This window comes from Pseudophryne corroboree, chromosome 6 (genome assembly GCF_028390025.1).
Source record: "Pseudophryne corroboree isolate aPseCor3 chromosome 6, aPseCor3.hap2, whole genome shotgun sequence".
In the NCBI taxonomy this organism is placed as follows: domain Eukaryota; kingdom Metazoa; phylum Chordata; class Amphibia; order Anura; family Myobatrachidae; genus Pseudophryne; species Pseudophryne corroboree.
The window spans coordinates 425,534,864-425,551,212 of record NC_086449.1 but is presented as its reverse complement, the minus strand read 5'-3'; the positions used below and the strand labels follow the sequence as shown (position 1 = coordinate 425,551,212).

The 16,349-nt window shown below is 44.6% G+C and overlaps 1 protein-coding gene across 4 annotated transcripts in view; it reads left to right on the top strand.

The window, feature by feature from the left end:
- RELN (reelin) overlaps window positions 1-16,349 on the top strand; it is an 856,893-nt gene that overhangs the window by 760,507 nt on the left and 80,037 nt on the right. For all 4 annotated transcript variants that reach the window (XM_063927014.1, XM_063927013.1, XM_063927012.1 and 1 more), the window contains exons 47-51: window positions 313-453; window positions 4,824-5,001; window positions 7,049-7,242; window positions 13,422-13,678; window positions 15,697-15,851. In XM_063927014.1, the coding sequence (XP_063783084.1) occupies window positions 313-453; window positions 4,824-5,001; window positions 7,049-7,242; window positions 13,422-13,678; window positions 15,697-15,851 (925 nt within the window). The remainder of the gene's footprint in view (window positions 1-312; window positions 454-4,823; window positions 5,002-7,048; window positions 7,243-13,421; window positions 13,679-15,696; window positions 15,852-16,349) is intronic.

Sequence of the window (16,349 nt, the reverse complement as noted above, 5' to 3'; positions counted from 1 at the left end):
TAAGCAATTGTGAAAAACAAAGTTGGTAAGTCTTTGTGGAACCTAAAGATTACAGTGTGCTCATTTAAAAATGAGTTTATAAAATATTGCTTGGCTGAGAGAAACCTGTTTACAGGTTGGTAACAGGGAGAAACCTTCATCATTCTATCAAGACAAGTTTTACTCATTTTGTATTTGTCATCTTTTTTTATTTAGAATAATGTTCATCAGAAACATATATGTATTTTAGGAAGTGGTCATTAGGAAGTGGTCATTAGGAAGTGGTCATTAGGAAGTGGTCTAGCGTATTTATGTTTATCTTCATTTTTGTAGATCTCCGGCTACTCGATTCCGATGGAACCAGCCATCACCTTTTGATAAGCAGCAAACCTGGGCTATCGACAATGTTTACATAGGAGATGGATGTGTAGATATGTGCAGCGGGCATGGACGATGTGTACAGGGGAATTGTGTGTGAGTATAACATGTTTTACCTTTCACAAAGGATTCTTTGATCTTTACTGTAAAAACAAAACAAAAATAGAGCAATATTTTTGGAATAACACATTACAGCTTCAGTACCAATGTGCAACAGAATATAGTGGGGTCACACACCATAGATTATTCGGGAACAAATAATAAATAAATCTATTAGGATGTCTCATCTTACATATTTATTTATTTGTTTACATTTATATATTTCTATACATATAATACTGCATATAAATATATATATGGTGTCCCAAAAAATGTATACACACTTTGATTGTAACAAATGCTATTTTTATTATCTTAAATGTAATTCAATCCATTTATAATTAAGACTAAACATTGCAATAAACATTAGATGTAAAAGCATTCCATGTGTTGTTTAAATGATGCATTATCTCAATTGTTAAAAATGTTACCCACAAACCAGAGACTGGGTTGACCTTGAAGCTCACCTTGTCAATTTCCTCTCCCCTTACTCAATTTAGTGGATTTAGCCCAGATACAGCCCCACTCTTCTTGCCTCCCTCCTACCCTCCACTTCTCCCTGTCAATTTGAGACTATCGTAGTAAAGCTTTGTTATTGGTCCAAAACCATCTTCCCATGACCCGTCTATGGAACAGCAGAGGGTTCTTACCTGGTCTTGACCCCAAACCGTTTGCTTACTGGACTTATCACAATATAACATTTCTCAGAGATATCGCTCTCCTCCAAGTCTCCCCTGAGTTTTTCACTCTTCAAGATAGACTCAGTCTCCCCACAAATGCTTCCACTAATATCACCAAATCCATCACATCTATATCTTGATTTTGGACACTCGATCTTGTCAGACCTATACTCCATTAGAATCATTTTGTCTATGCCGTTCTGAGTCAAAAGATCTCATAGCTACTCTCTACAGTCTCCTGATTGCCCACAACCAACCTCCCAAGAACTCTACAAGTTGGCCTGGGAGAGGGACCTTGGAGAGACTCTAGAGCTGAAGGAGTGGGCTAAAATTAGAGAATTTGCATCTAAATAATTTATCTTTCTCGGGTTTTGGGAAAATACTTTTAAGCATTTATACCGATGGTATCTAGTACCATCTAGCTATATTTCTCCAATCATCAGATAGATACTGAAGTGGCTGTGGAGAAAAGGGCACCCTTTGTGGCACTGCTTTAAAATAAGGTGCTTTAAAATAAGGTGCTTTTGTTTAATCCTCTTCCTCACGGGCATTTCACTCCCACCCTGACTCTCATTCTTCCTCTTACTATGGCCTATACCCAGTTGTGACCAAAATACCCTAACTTTAATTCAACACATCCTCAATGTGGCTAACTGCTCCATAGCAGCTTGTTTGAAGAAGGTAGACCCCCCTCCTCCTCTGCTCTGCACACCTCAATTTTGCACACTTACAGTACCATCTTGAACATATTACTAGCTGTTTGCACAAATACCCACACAAATTCACGGGAATCTGGTCTCCTTGGATTTCGTATATTGAGTCTTGTACTCGCAAACTTTAGTTCTACGCTATACACAGTACCAGCCAACAGTCTCCCTTTCTTCTCCCCTCATTTCCCTTTCTAACATACCCCCTTTCCTTCCTTTCCCTCTGTCCTCTCTATTACCCTATTCTCCCCCTCCCTCCACCCATTCAAAATACACATGTATGTCTCATGCCACTGCTTTGCTGCTTCTTTTGTATGCTGTTTGCAACATTATAAATTCAGCTGAGAATAGTGGCCCAGATATATCAAGCCTTGGAGAGTGATAAATTGCACGGTTATAAAGTGCCAGCCAATTTGATCCTAACTGTCATTTTTTAAAAACAGCCTGTAACATGGAAGTTAGGAGCTGATTAGTTGGTACTTTATCAATGTGCAATTTATCAATCTCTAAAGCTTAATAAATCTGGGCCATATTGCTTTTCCCTGTAAAACCTCAATAAAATTATTTCTCAAAATAAATAAAAACTGTTATAGCGTTATGGGCTAGTAAAGTGATCATACATATTTTTGGACTCTTTGGGCGATATTCAATTCTTTTCACCCCCTTCCACACCCATTCTGTTTATGCTGACGGGCGTGGTATAGTCATTTCAGCTCACTACCTCTGGGGTAGCGAGTGCGCCCAACCCTTTATGCAGATAATCCTGATTACTATGGGTGCAATATGAGCGATAACGGGGATCACTTTAGAAAGGAGATTGGGTGTGATATATCATTTGAATACTGCCCTTTGTATAGTGATACAATGTGTTCTAGTGATACAATGTGTACTTGTCTTGCAAGTGGAGAAAACATATTCTGTTATAATGATTCAACTGAAATCAGTGATGATATTGTTGGGCATGATTGTAAATGCAAGCAGAAGATATGGCCACTATTGCCCTTTTGCATAGTATCATACGCCAACTGCACTAACAACCTGAACTAAATAAACCTCAATTAAGCTAGTTTGACAACCTGTGTGCATGGCATACAAGTGTTGTCAAATGGGACACTGATCTTTCCCGAGTTTCAAGTTGCAGGATTGTCCTGTGCTAGTATAAACTCTGTGCTACTTTATCTTATATAAAATTATTGGGAATAGTGGTTACTGACTTCAAAATATGTGACTGGAGAAAAAATCCTGAGGTCATACTGTTCTTACTGAATCTACTTTGTCATGTTATTTTAGATCAGGGCAAAGCAACCTGTGGCACGTCATATGCTGTGGAACTAGAAATCCCAACATGCCTGGCCACAGGTTTGCTGTTAGGGCATGCTAAAACTGTTTCAGGGCATACTGGAACATGTAGTTCCACAGCAGCTGGAGTGCCCATAGTTAACCTAAATATCCAATGGTTGTTTAATCTGTGGACAGTTGTTTTTAAATCTTCTTAGACCATTAAAAATGACATTGACAAGAGCACATTTTCTCTTTCCTGTAAGCCGAATCATGTAATGAAATGTTTTCTCTTTTGAGAAGCCCACATTTTATAGAGTTGAAGAACCCGGTGTTCAGTGGGGAGGCAGTCATTTGACGGCTGGATGGGATCCCGGCGGTCAGTATACCGATGCCGGAATCCCGACACAAGCTGCCATACCGGCGGTCAGAGTCCCACTTGGGTGGTGGTCTACGCCACCACCCGAGGGGAATAGAACCCTGTGGCAGCCGAAGGCCCGAAGCGTGGTGAGCGCAGCGAGCCCGCGAGGCCACACGCTGTGCTCGCCGCCGGGATCAAGGCTGTCGGGATCCCGCCATCTGTCTCCTGGCCGCCGGGATCTCATACTGATCCCGTTCAGTGCACCTCTGTAAAATTGGTCAGTGTAGCCAGAACAGTGTAACATTCTTATGTCTCATTTTAGGACACCCCACAAAAATTGTCTTGTTTCAACTCCTAAAGCTATGTGCTTATTTTTCTCCAAAAATTAATTCCTAACGCAATTTGCCAGATTCTGCTAATTAAGGTAGATAATGTAGGCATAGCACCTCAATAAACATTCATTTCTCAATATAATGGAAAAGCAGTTGTTAAGGCCCATATAGACGGGGCGATGCAGGAAGAGATGTGTGCTGGCCAATCTAGCAGCAGCGATAGCGATGTGCGGGGCCGCGCATCGCTATCGCTGAGGGGGCTACACACGGAGCGATCATGCTGATATTCTAAGCAATCTAGTCAGATATATGTAACAAAACTATAAGATCACCTTTACTGCGAGAAAAATACTTTCAAATCATGCTGAATGTGTAGTAGTATCCTAGTGTTCATGTCACACATGACCTGGTAAGAACAGTAGATTTGAGATAGTACACTGATATCCTGACTCTGATCATAATTATCATAACCATACTAGTAATGCTCTGGTAATTTATTGAATGGAGTAGTACCTTATGTTAGCCTAATCTAGTCAACGTTTTATTTAATATAGTCATTGTCAGTCATCACTATGTTATGTTTATAATTAGTGCGGTGTGATATGAAATGTCGGCATTCAGATTGTCTACATTGACTTTATGTGGACATTATCATAATGTGCAGGTTGTGCATGCCGACATAACCCTACATCTAATACTGACCTGTCGTGTCGATACTGTGACTGTTGACAATCACAATGTTATCTTAATGAGCATGTTGACATTATGTTCATTTCAGCTTTGTGAATATTGGCATTTTCACTATCAACATTTTGACCATGTCAGTATTCTGAATGTCGACATAATGACTACATACCAATTAGTACATACTGTAGCACTGCTTTGCTCAGCCCTGTTTTTTTATAACATTTGTATGTATACGATTTGCACACGTTAATGCTATTCTTGGTTAGAACTTTGAACAACCATTTATGTTACTAATACATTATATATTATTATTGATTTGCAGGTGTGATGACTACTGGGGTGGGATTTACTGTGATGAGCCAGAAGTGCCTTTACCAACTCAACTTAAGGACACCTTTAACCGAGCCCCAGCTAGCCAGAACTGGCTGACTGTTAACGGTGGCAAGCTAAGCAGTGTCTGTGGGGCCGTAGCCTCAGGAATGGCTCTACACTTCAGCGGGGTCAGTCTGACATTTTTCTTCTTCATTTCTTCCTAGTACTGTCTTGTGTGTTAGTTCTGGTCTCGCTGGATGTAGGGTAAACATGACAATGTGTTAAACACAAGCAACCTGAAATATCTAAGGCAATAAATGCAAGTAAATATGTTTGTAGATATAATGAGACTGATTCAGAGGCATACACAAGTAATACATTGGGCGCAAGCACACAATGTTTAACTTATGTGCCTGTGTCCGTGGCACACTGATGGTCACTGCCGACAGGCGCAGATCGGAACTGAATGGAGATCCATGCAGTTCCCTGTAGTCGTTCCTGGGTACCAGCAAGGGGGCTGGAGTCGATGAGCGTATGTCAGGAACTGTGCCCCCTGGTACTGGCATAGCTAACGTACATTGTCTCAGCCTATATTCCATGTAAAGCAGTGTCAGATGTATATTGTGTATCAGGTGTTGTTACACACCATTGTTTAATGACTCGTATATGTAATGCATAATCCTTTTGGTGTGGGTGGCTTCTAAAGCGCTGTGGGTACTGTCCTCACAAATGATTTAGCAACGAATCCGTATTACATGTAAAAAGATTAAATCATACATAGGGGGGTATCCAATTACCGGGTAATTGTATTGCTGGGGGCAATCCTATTAGCACCGTGCGGAGGGTTCAATCCCGCCCCCCCCCCCCAACCCCCACCCCAATGCTGGCACTTTTGTGTATTATGCATATTATGCACCCGAAGCATAATCTGCAATAAGTGGCTGCCGGAGCCACAATAACACATGGGATCGGGGACTTATCTCCAATCCCATGTGTTTTTGCATGATCGCGGGTCTGTTTTTGGCTGATGAAAACGGACCCTAATTGGATACCGCGATAATGCCCATCAGTCATTAATCGCGATATCTGTTCATTTTCACCTGCCAAAAATGGATCGGATCTAATTAGATACCCCCCATTGTGTATTATAACGTAACTCAATCCGCCCAGTTGTAAGAAGAAAATAATTAGGTGAAAGTATCTTCCTTCTAGGTGGAGGGAGAGATAGATCATTTAAAGGTGTATGTATACCCTTACTTCAAGTACAAGGAAAGCCCCTCAAGCAGGGGCGTTTTAAGAGAGGAGGAGACCCGCGTGTGGCCTCCGTTGCGGGCCCCCTCCTCTCCGGCAGCTAGTAGACTCTGGCATAATGCCAGAGTCTACTGTGCATGCGCAGGTCTCCAGGAATATGGTGGCTGTGCCTTATTCCCGGGGACATCTCCAGTGCGCATGCGCAAATCACTCGGAAATAGCCGCGGCAGCCAATTTCCAAGTGATTTAGTGCCCACACTGCAGGGCCGCCGCTGCGGGACTCCGGAGGGGTAAGTATAATATATGGTTGCAATGTGTGTGTTGCCAAACGTTGGTGGCTTGCACTATGCCTGTTTAAATAGCTTTGCACATTTATTTAATACAGAGTGTCACTTGTTGAACTAAATCCTTGGAGTGCCGCCTGGTTCCTTCTTGCAGCTAGGGGACACGCTGTTTTGCCTGCAGGAACCCTCCATCTGTATATATATATATATATAATATATATATATATATATATATATATATGTATATATGTGCACAGTATCTCGGAAATGCTATATAAACAGTGATAACCAGTATCTATGCACAATAATATATGATTTCCTTCCTTTCAAATCAAGGGGGTAAAGTCGGCGTATCTAAATATATTTTGGGGTAAAAGGTAAAAAAGTTCCCTGACCCCTGTATTAGATGATACCTCTGAATACAAACAGGAAGTCTTCCTGTTGATAACAATCATACATAATACCGTACATTACAAGTACAGTATGTATGCTTTCTTTCTGTTCAAATGTAATAATGATTTGTTACTAGATTAAGTCTTTGTGACCAAACTACACACAGCACTTTAGAAGGAGTCACCACCAAAAATATTATAATTCATTTTACTCGCAGATTCCTGCTACATTGGTCAGGTGCACTGTCTCTTTTCTAATTATTCGCTTATTTTCAGAACTAAAGTAGCTTTTTGCGTTATATTTACAGGGTTGTAGCCGCATCTTAGTTTCAGTGGATCTGAACCTTACTAGTGCTGAATTTATTCAGTTTTATTTCATGTATGGATGCCTGATAACACCTCACAGCCGCAACCAGGGTGTTCTGCTGGAGTACTCTGTAAATGGAGGCATCACTTGGAATTTATTAATGGAAATCTTCTATGACCAGTATAGCAAACCAGGGTATGTATATAATATATCACTTTTGCAAAAGGCTATACAAAAACCACACATACATTTATAAAAAAATAAAAAAATAAAATATATATATATATATATATATATATATATGTCCATATATGTGTGTGTGTGTGTGTATGTTTGTGGGTATATATATACATATATATCTATATCCTATATATTAGCCCTGTGACTCTGTGCCTGCATTTCGAACGCTGGGCGGAGTCACAGGCACAGATCTGGGTGGCTGGTTGCAGGCCAGGAACAGTCCCCTCCCTCGGTCGGCCCATCCCCGCCCAGTCCCCTCCCCATCTCCTCCCACTCCCCTCTCTCCCCCCTCCCTGCACACTCCCTGCACCCTGGTGACACTGCTGCCGGTGACTGCTCAGCTGCCGCACAGTCCGGAGGAGAATGCCGTGGACGAACTCTGACTGCGGCACCCACAGCCTCCACAACATCCGCCCCCCACCCACCCGCGGCACACGCCCCGCACCCTCTCACCCGCGGCACCCACACCTGCAGCACCCAACACCCACGGCACTCACTCCCCCACCCATGGCACCCACATCTGCAGCACCCCCCGCCCCTCCCTCACCCACGGCACTCCCGCCCCTCCCCCACCCATAGCACCCACATCTGCAGCACCCTCCCCCACCCACGGCACTCCCGCTCCTCCCCCACCCCCTCCCCCACATCTGCAGCACCCCCCACCCCTCCCCCACCCGCGGCACTCCCGCCCCTCCCCCACCCATAGCAGCCACATCTGCAGCACCCCCCACCCGCGGCACTGCCGCCCCTCCCCCACCCATAGCAGCCACATCTGCAGCACCCCCCACCCCTCCCCCACCCGCGGCACTCCCGCCCCTCCCCCACCCATAGCAGCCACATCTGCAGCACCCCCCACCCCTCCCCCACCCGCGGCACTCCCGCCCCTCCGCCACCCCCTCCTCCACCCATAACACCCACATCTGCAGCACCCCCCGCCCCTCCCCCACCCGCGGCACTCCCGCCCCCACCCATAGCACCCACATCTGCAGCACCCCCCACCCCTCCCCCACCCGCGGCACTCCCTCCCCCACCTGCGGCACTCCCACCCCCTCCCCCACCCATAGCACCCACATCTGCAGCACCCCCCACCCCTCCCCCACCCCCGGCATTCCCGCCCCTCCCCCATCAGCAGCAGACGCCCCTCCCCCACCCACGGCACTCCTGCCCCACCTGTAGCACACACACCTGTAGCACCAGTCTGATTTTCCCATTTTCCAGATGTAATCACTTTAACTAAAATAGTTGCTGCTCACTTTTGGTAATTGTAAATGAAAATTAGATGAGATTAAAAAAAAGCATGCTATTGACAATGTACAATTAAGGTAGACTGGTAATCCTAACGGTGGTCAAAGAGCTGTGTAGCCCCATCAACATGAACACAGCACACACAAGACAAAAATGCTATAACTTTTGTGGGCGTACTTTGCTGACGGTATAACTAGGTTCTATGGCATGTATGTGAATTCGGAGCATATATACACTGCTCAAAAAAATAAAGGGAACACTTAAACAACACAATGGGGGAGATTCAATTATTTTCACCCCTTTTCACACCCGTTCTGTTTCTTCCCTCAAGGGCATGGTATCATTATTTCAGCTCGCTACCCACGAAGAAGGGAGGCACCCAACCCTTTACACAGCTAAACCTAATCACTATGGATGCAATATGTGCAATAACGGAGATCATTTTAGAAAGGAAATTGCAACCCAATGTAACTCCAAGTCAATCACACTTCTGTGAAATCAAACTGTCCACTTAGGAAGCAACACTGATTGACAATCAATTTCACATGCTGTTGTGCAAATGGAATAGACAACAGGTGGAAATTATAGGCAATTAGCAAGACACCTCCAATAAAGGAGTTGTTCTGCAGGTGGTGACCACAGACCACTTCTCAGCTCCTATGCTTTCTGGCTGATGTTTTGGTCACCTTTGAAAGCTGGCGGTGCTTTCACTCTAGTGATAGCATGAGACGGAATCTACAACCCACACAAGTGGCTCAGGTAGTGCAGCTCATCCAGGATGGCACATCAATGCGAGCTGTGGCAAGAAGGTTTGCTGTGTCTGTTAGTGTAGTGTCCAGAGCATGGAGGCACTACCAGGAGACAGGCCAGTACATCAGGAGACGTGGAGGAGGCCGTAGGAGGGCAACAACCCAGCAGCAGGAACGCTGCCTCCGCCTTTGTGCAAGGAGGAACAGGAGTAGTACTGCCAGAGCCCTGCAAAATGACCTCCAGCAAGCCACAAATGTGCATGTGTCTACTCAAACGATCAGAATCAGACTCCATGAGGGTGGTATGAGGGCCCAACGTCCACAGGTGGGGGTTGTGCTTACAGCCCAACACCGTGCAGGACGTTTGGCATTTGCCAGAGAACACCAAGATTGGCAAATTCGCCACTGGCGCCCTGTGCTCTTCACAGATGAAAGCAGGTTCTCACTGAGCACATGTGACAGACATGACAGAGGTAGCCTGACTGCCATTAGGTACCGAGATGAGATCCTCAGACCTCTTGTGAGACCATATGCTGGTGCGGTTGGCCCTGTGTTCCTCCTAATGCAAGATAATGCTAGACCTCATGTGGCTGGAGTGTGTCAGCAGTTCCTGCAAGACGAAGGCATTGATGTTATGGACTGGCCCGCCCGTTCCCCAGACCTAAATCCAATTGAGCACATCTGGGACATCATGTCTCACTCCATCCACCAACGCCACGTTGCACCACAGACTGTCCAGGAGTTGGCGGATGCTTTAGTCCAGGTCTGGGAGGAGGTCCCTCGGGAGACCATCCGCCACCTCATCAGGAGTATGCCCAGGTGTTGTAGGGAGGTCATACAGGCACGTGGAGGTCACACACACTACTGAGCCTCATTTTGACTTGTTTTAAGGACATTACATCAAAGTTGGATCAGCCTGTAGTGTGTTTTTCCACTTTAATTTTGAGTGTGACTCCAAATCCAGACCTCCATGGGTTAATAAATTTGATTTCCATTGATTATTTTTGTGTGATTTTGTTGTCAGTACATTCAACTATGTAAAGAACAAGTATTTAATAAGAATATTTCATTCATTCAGATCTAGGCTGTGTTGTTTAAGTGTTCCCTTTATTTTTTTTGAGCAGTGTATTTTCATTGGCAGTGTTGTGAGTCCTGAAGTCATGAGCAATTGGGCTATTCAGCAAGACAACAATCCAAAACACAAGAGCAAGTCCACTTCTAAAAAGAAACAAAAATTAAGGTTTTGGAGTGGCTTAAGACAAGGGTGGTACACACGGAGAGATTTTTGCTTAATTTCTAAGCAATCTGACGAGATTGCTAAGAAATTAAGGGCCTAATTCAGTCGCAGCAGCAAATTTGTTAGCTAATGGGCAAAACCATGTTCACTGCAGGTGGGGCAGATATAATATTTTCAGAGAGAGTTAGATTTGGGTGGGTTATATTGTTTCTGTGCAGGGTAAATACTGGCTGCTTGATATTTACACTGCAACTGAGATTTCAGTTTGCACACACCCCACCCAAATCTAACTCTCTCTGCACGTTATATCTGCCCCCCCTGCAGTGCACATTGGTGGTCATTCCGAGTTGTTCGCTCGCTAGCTGCTTTTAGCAGCATTGGAAACGCTAGGCCGCCGCCCTCTGGGAGTGTATCTTATCTTAGCAGAATAGCGAATGAAAGATTAGCAGAACTGCTACTAAATAATTTACTGCAGTTTCTGAGTAGCTCCAGACCTACTCCTAGACTGCGATCACATCAGTCCGTTTAGTTCCTGGTTTGACGTCACAAACACGCCCTGCGTTTGGCCAGCCACTCCCCCGTTTCTCCAGCCACTCCTGCGTTTTTACCTGGCACGCCTGCGTCTTTTAGCACACTTCCTGAAAACGGACAGTTTCCGCCCAGAAACACCCACTTCCTGTCAATCACACTACGATCACCCGAGCGATGAAAAAAATGTTGCTCGAGCTTGTGTAAATATCCAAAGTTTTGTGTTAAATTACTTAGCGCATGCGCGATGCGTACCATGCGCATGCGCATTTTCCACCTAATTGCTGCGTTGCGAAAAACGGAATGACCACCATGGAAGTACAGAAATTTTCCAAACCAGTGCCAATGATGTCGCGCCCTCTGCCGAAGTGGTCACCCCCACTTCCCAAAAGTCCACAAATAACGTCACAAATTGCAGATGTGTGCACCCCTTGGGATCTTACTGGTCAATGGGTGTATTCGTTATGGTATTACTTCCGAATTAGTTCGTGTTGGATGGTAGGTGTCTTGAGGAAGCTTCCTCAAAGGTTACTATTCCTCTTCTTTCCCTCAAATAAACAGAAATGGAGGGATATAGTGAAGTACAGTTTTATTGATAACAATTGAAAGGTAATTAAAATAGTACAAGCAGTTCCACCACCATGTGTGGGGCAAATGTGCGTACCAGAATGTGTGGGGTGACCAATAAAGGCTACCCTGAAACGCTTGTGGGATTTAGTAAACAGGTACCTCCTGGGAAAACAGCACCGTCTATCCCTTGGCTACCAGACTCCTGGACACTTCCACCAATTTTCTGGTCTGCTGCAGTCTGTCCCAAAACACCAACGCGTTTCTGCTCTTGAAGAGCCTTTTTCAAGGTTTGTAGTGGATTCCAAATTGCTGGGCTATTTAAACCCTGTCCTTTTGCGTGATTGGCTCAGACTGCTCAGTCCCAAAAGGTATATCCAGAATAATGACAATTGTTATAAAGCACTGGAACTCCCAAAAAGGACCCACAGTTGTATCACAAAGGTTTCAGTCATCCTGAAACTTCCACACTCATGGTTGCCGTTTAGGAGATCCTTTGTGATACAACTGTGGGTCCTTTTTGGGAGTTCCAGTGCTTTATAACAATTGTCGTTATTCTGGATATACCTTTTGGGACTGAGCAGTCTGAGCCAATCACGTCAGAGGACAGGGTTTAAATAGCCCAGCAATTTGGAATCCACCACACACCTTGAAAAAGGCTCTTCAAGAGCAGAAACGCGTTGGTGTTTTGGGACAGACTGCAGCAGACCAGAAAATTGGTGGAAGTGTCCAGGAGTCTGGTAGCCAGGGGATAGACGGTGCTGTTTTCCCGGGAGGTACCTGTTTACTAAATGCCACAAGCACTTCAGGGTAGCCTTTATTGGTCACCCCACACATTCTGGTACGCACATTTGCCCCACACATGGTGGTGGAACTGCTTGTACTATTTTAATTACCTTTCAATTGTTATCAATAAAACTGTACTTCACTATATCCCTCCATTTCTGTTTATTTGAGGGAAAGAAGAGGAATAGTAACCTTTGAGGAAGCTTCCTCAAGACACCTACCATCCAACATGAACTAATTTGGAAGTAATAACATAACGAATACACCCATTGACCCGTAAGATCCCAGGGGGTGTGAACATCTGCAATCTGTGACGTTATTTGTGGAATGACCACCATGGTTTTGCCCATTAGCTAACAAATTTGCTACTGCAATCAGGTCTGAATTAGGCCTTAAGCACGGATCACTCTGTGTGTATGCCTCATAGCAATGCGCGGCCCCGCACAGCGCTATCGCTAGCCCAGATCTTCACTGCATGTAGTCAAGATCTGGCTAGATCGCAAGGCTCTCATTGAGCCTTACGGTCTAGTTAGGATCGGGCTAGCACACACCACAGCGTGTGTACAGACACCTGCTGCGATGTGTGCTAAGCCCACATCGGGCTCAGCACACATCACGCTGAGCCCGAATCGGGCCGTGTGTACCCCCCTTTAGTCAAAGTACTGACTTTAATCCAGTTTAGATGCAGGACCTTAAACAGGCAATTCATACTCGAAAACCCTCCAATGTTGCTGTATTAACCACCTGCCTGGCGAGGGCGCATCAGTTGCAACCACACCAGGCTGGGCTTTCCCTGACTTCAGGGCCGGACTGCCCATCTGGCACTTCTGACAAATGCCCCATTGTTTCCTGTGCATACTGCATAGACAAGCTACTGTACATGCTCTGCTTAGTGAGCCGTAATGAACTAAGTTGATGTGGGTGTGGTCTGGGTATTTCTATTGTTTTAGTTTTTTTTACTACGGCAAAATGACTCTTTAATGACACGTACAAGCTATAATGTTATTGTTATATATTTGCAGCTTTGTAAATATCCTCCTTCCACCCAGTGCTAAGACTGTGGGGACTCGATTCCGCTGGTGGCAGCCCAAGCACGATGGATTAGACCAGAATGATTGGGCCATTGATAATGTATTGATATCTGGTTCTGTGGATCAGAGTACAGTGATGTTAGACACATTCAGTAGTGCTCCACTTCTACAGCATGAGCGCACAGCGGCTGATGCCGGTCCTACTGGCAGGATAGCGTTTGAATTTTTTGGTGAAGACAAAACTGCAGGTAACACCACTAGAATCATATTGATGTTAGTTATCATAGACTTTTTCCACTCACACATCTAGATTATATTTATTACATTTACTTCTTATATGGATTTACATATGTTAAAGCAGACTAAAAACCAGCACGACTGGGCACCATATTACTGACTGCACTATTATGTGAGTGAGTGATGTCATGCACTCTAGTACTAGCATCAGGGCACTCTTTTGCCTCTAGTTGGTGCTTGCAATTTTTAATATCTTTCATGGTGTCAGTGTTTTCATTGTTTCAACTATGTTTTTCTTTAAAGTGCATCAACTCATTCTCTCTGATCTTCCTCTGTCACCTCTTCTCCACACTCGTCCCTTTCTCTCATTCATACTGTACATCCAAGACTTTTCCCGTGCTGCTCCCCTCCGCTGGAACTAACTCCCCCACTATACTCTACTACCTGATCAACAGCCTACCAGCCTTCCTCACTGTCTTAACTCCTGCTCTATTAATCTTCACTATCTCTTTCCAGTTTTACCTCCGACTTTACCCCCACTCCCCTAGTCTGTAAGCTCTCACAGACAGTACCCTCCTCCAGTGTCAGACTGGGAGATGATGGGCCCACTGGGAGGATGCAGTTATAGGGGCCCATTCTTAGGGGTGTGACCAGCCTCTAGGGGTGTGTGGCTAGCCTCTATAAAGGCTTGGGTAACCATTAGGAAGTGCATGGTCTGGGCCTTTTAATGAATATATATAGCAAATATTGCTAGTGACAGAACATCAATGCACTTTAGAAAATACACCACAGTTCTGTGGCAGATTAATATAACATAGATATAATTCAGGTGCCCAGTTTGAAACTTGATCCCTAGAGGAGTGGGTGGGCCTTCAGGCAGTGGGGCCCACCAAGGGTTTTCCCTGTACCCCTGTGGGTCAGTCCAACCCTGCCCTCCTCCCACTTGATTCTCACCTGCCACAGCTCATCGGAGATAGACTCCTTCTTACTGGTTCCAGCAGCACTGGTTTTTCTTGGGCAGCAGTGGTGCTGCAGCCGGCAGGTACCAGTCTTCCAACTCTCTGGCACCTGTATCAGCCTTCTGTTTCCTCTATGCTTGGCACCCGTGAGGCTGGTTGGCACTCCTTCTACCCAGCTGCAGTGCAGATGGCTCCTTTCCCTGGCAGCAGCAGGCATTGTCATAGGAATGCACAAGCCACTCTGTGTACAATTTAAAGGGATAGGCGTGACAAAATGTGACGTCATATTAAGTGCAAAATTCAAATCTCCTCCCTATATAAAGAAGTCTCTGAGGAATACTCAGTGCCAGAGTATTAGGCTCACATTCTGTACTCTGTTCCATTAGAGTCCCAAGTGTAATCACCTGTGTTCTGATCCGTCTGATGATTTTCCTTGTCCGACCGCTCCCTTGGTACTTCTCCAAGTGACTGCCTGGTTCCGACTTTGACAATTCTTCTGACCTAACTCTGCCTGTCCCCTGGTACTTCCAGTCTGCTTCTCACCTGTTTCTGTCAACTACACTCCAGTACGCAGCACTGCAACTAGACTAACTGCCTGCCATCATACCCACCAGCCTGTAGATGGGAACCCATTCAGAGGGCCTGACCTGTGTATTAGGCACAGTGAAGCCTAAACCCCCTCCCTGGTGAAGGCCACTGATATGTTAGACTTTGCACCTCTGTTCTGGTTCTATGTTAATCCTAATTGTATGGTCAGCATTCATTTCATCCCAGTGAGAGTCGTGATATCACTCTTGTCTGAAGTTTGTCCCCTGTCAATGAGCACCGCAGCTCTGACTGCTGTTGCTTTTTCTGTCCCTCAGTTGTATAGAAATCTCACACTGATTTTTTTCCCCCATGTACTGCTCCATTTAAATGAATTATATTCTTTGTGTGTCTGATTGCAATTTGCCTGTACAGAGCCACTTTGTGGTGCCATAAAAGCAAAATATAATAACAATAATCTGACTATACAATTTCATAAGAAGAGTTTCTGAATTATAAAGCTTTCAATGTGTTTTTTTTTTAAGTGAATGAGCACTGGCTTTTCCATGATGACTGCAGCATTGAGAGATTCTGTGAGTCACCTGATGGCGTGATGATCTGTGGCAGCCATGATGGCAGAGAAGTGTACACAGTAACGCATGACCTAACACCTGCAGAAAACTGGATCATGCAGTTCAAGGTAAATGTACAGGAAAAGATTTTATATTTTAGTATTTGCAAAACAATATTTATCGCAGTTCTATATAATAATATTAATATATGGACTAATATATGTTAGTTGACTTAGTACTGTCAATAAGAAGTGTAAAATTGCTTTGTGAGTTCTGAATTGCACATAAATGGATTTTACAACCTTCCTTCTATGAATGTCATTGATAGGAGCTGCTCACATAAATCATCCAAAATCCTTTAAAGCACTGTATGCTCAAAGTTCTGCCACTGATCTGTACTTTACAGAACTGAGGTTTATGGCCATTAAAAATACTGACATTCTATTTTGAAAGTTATGTGCTGCCTTCCCTTTACTCTGACCATTCTTCCTCTTATCAACACTTCACCCCCTTCCTCTTATTTCCCTTTATGCCTTTTCCCCTCCACTACCTTATTGCCAGCTCCACTAATCCCTATTTTCCTCTCAGCTACAGTACATCAGGCAGCCAGTATAGCCCTTTATCTC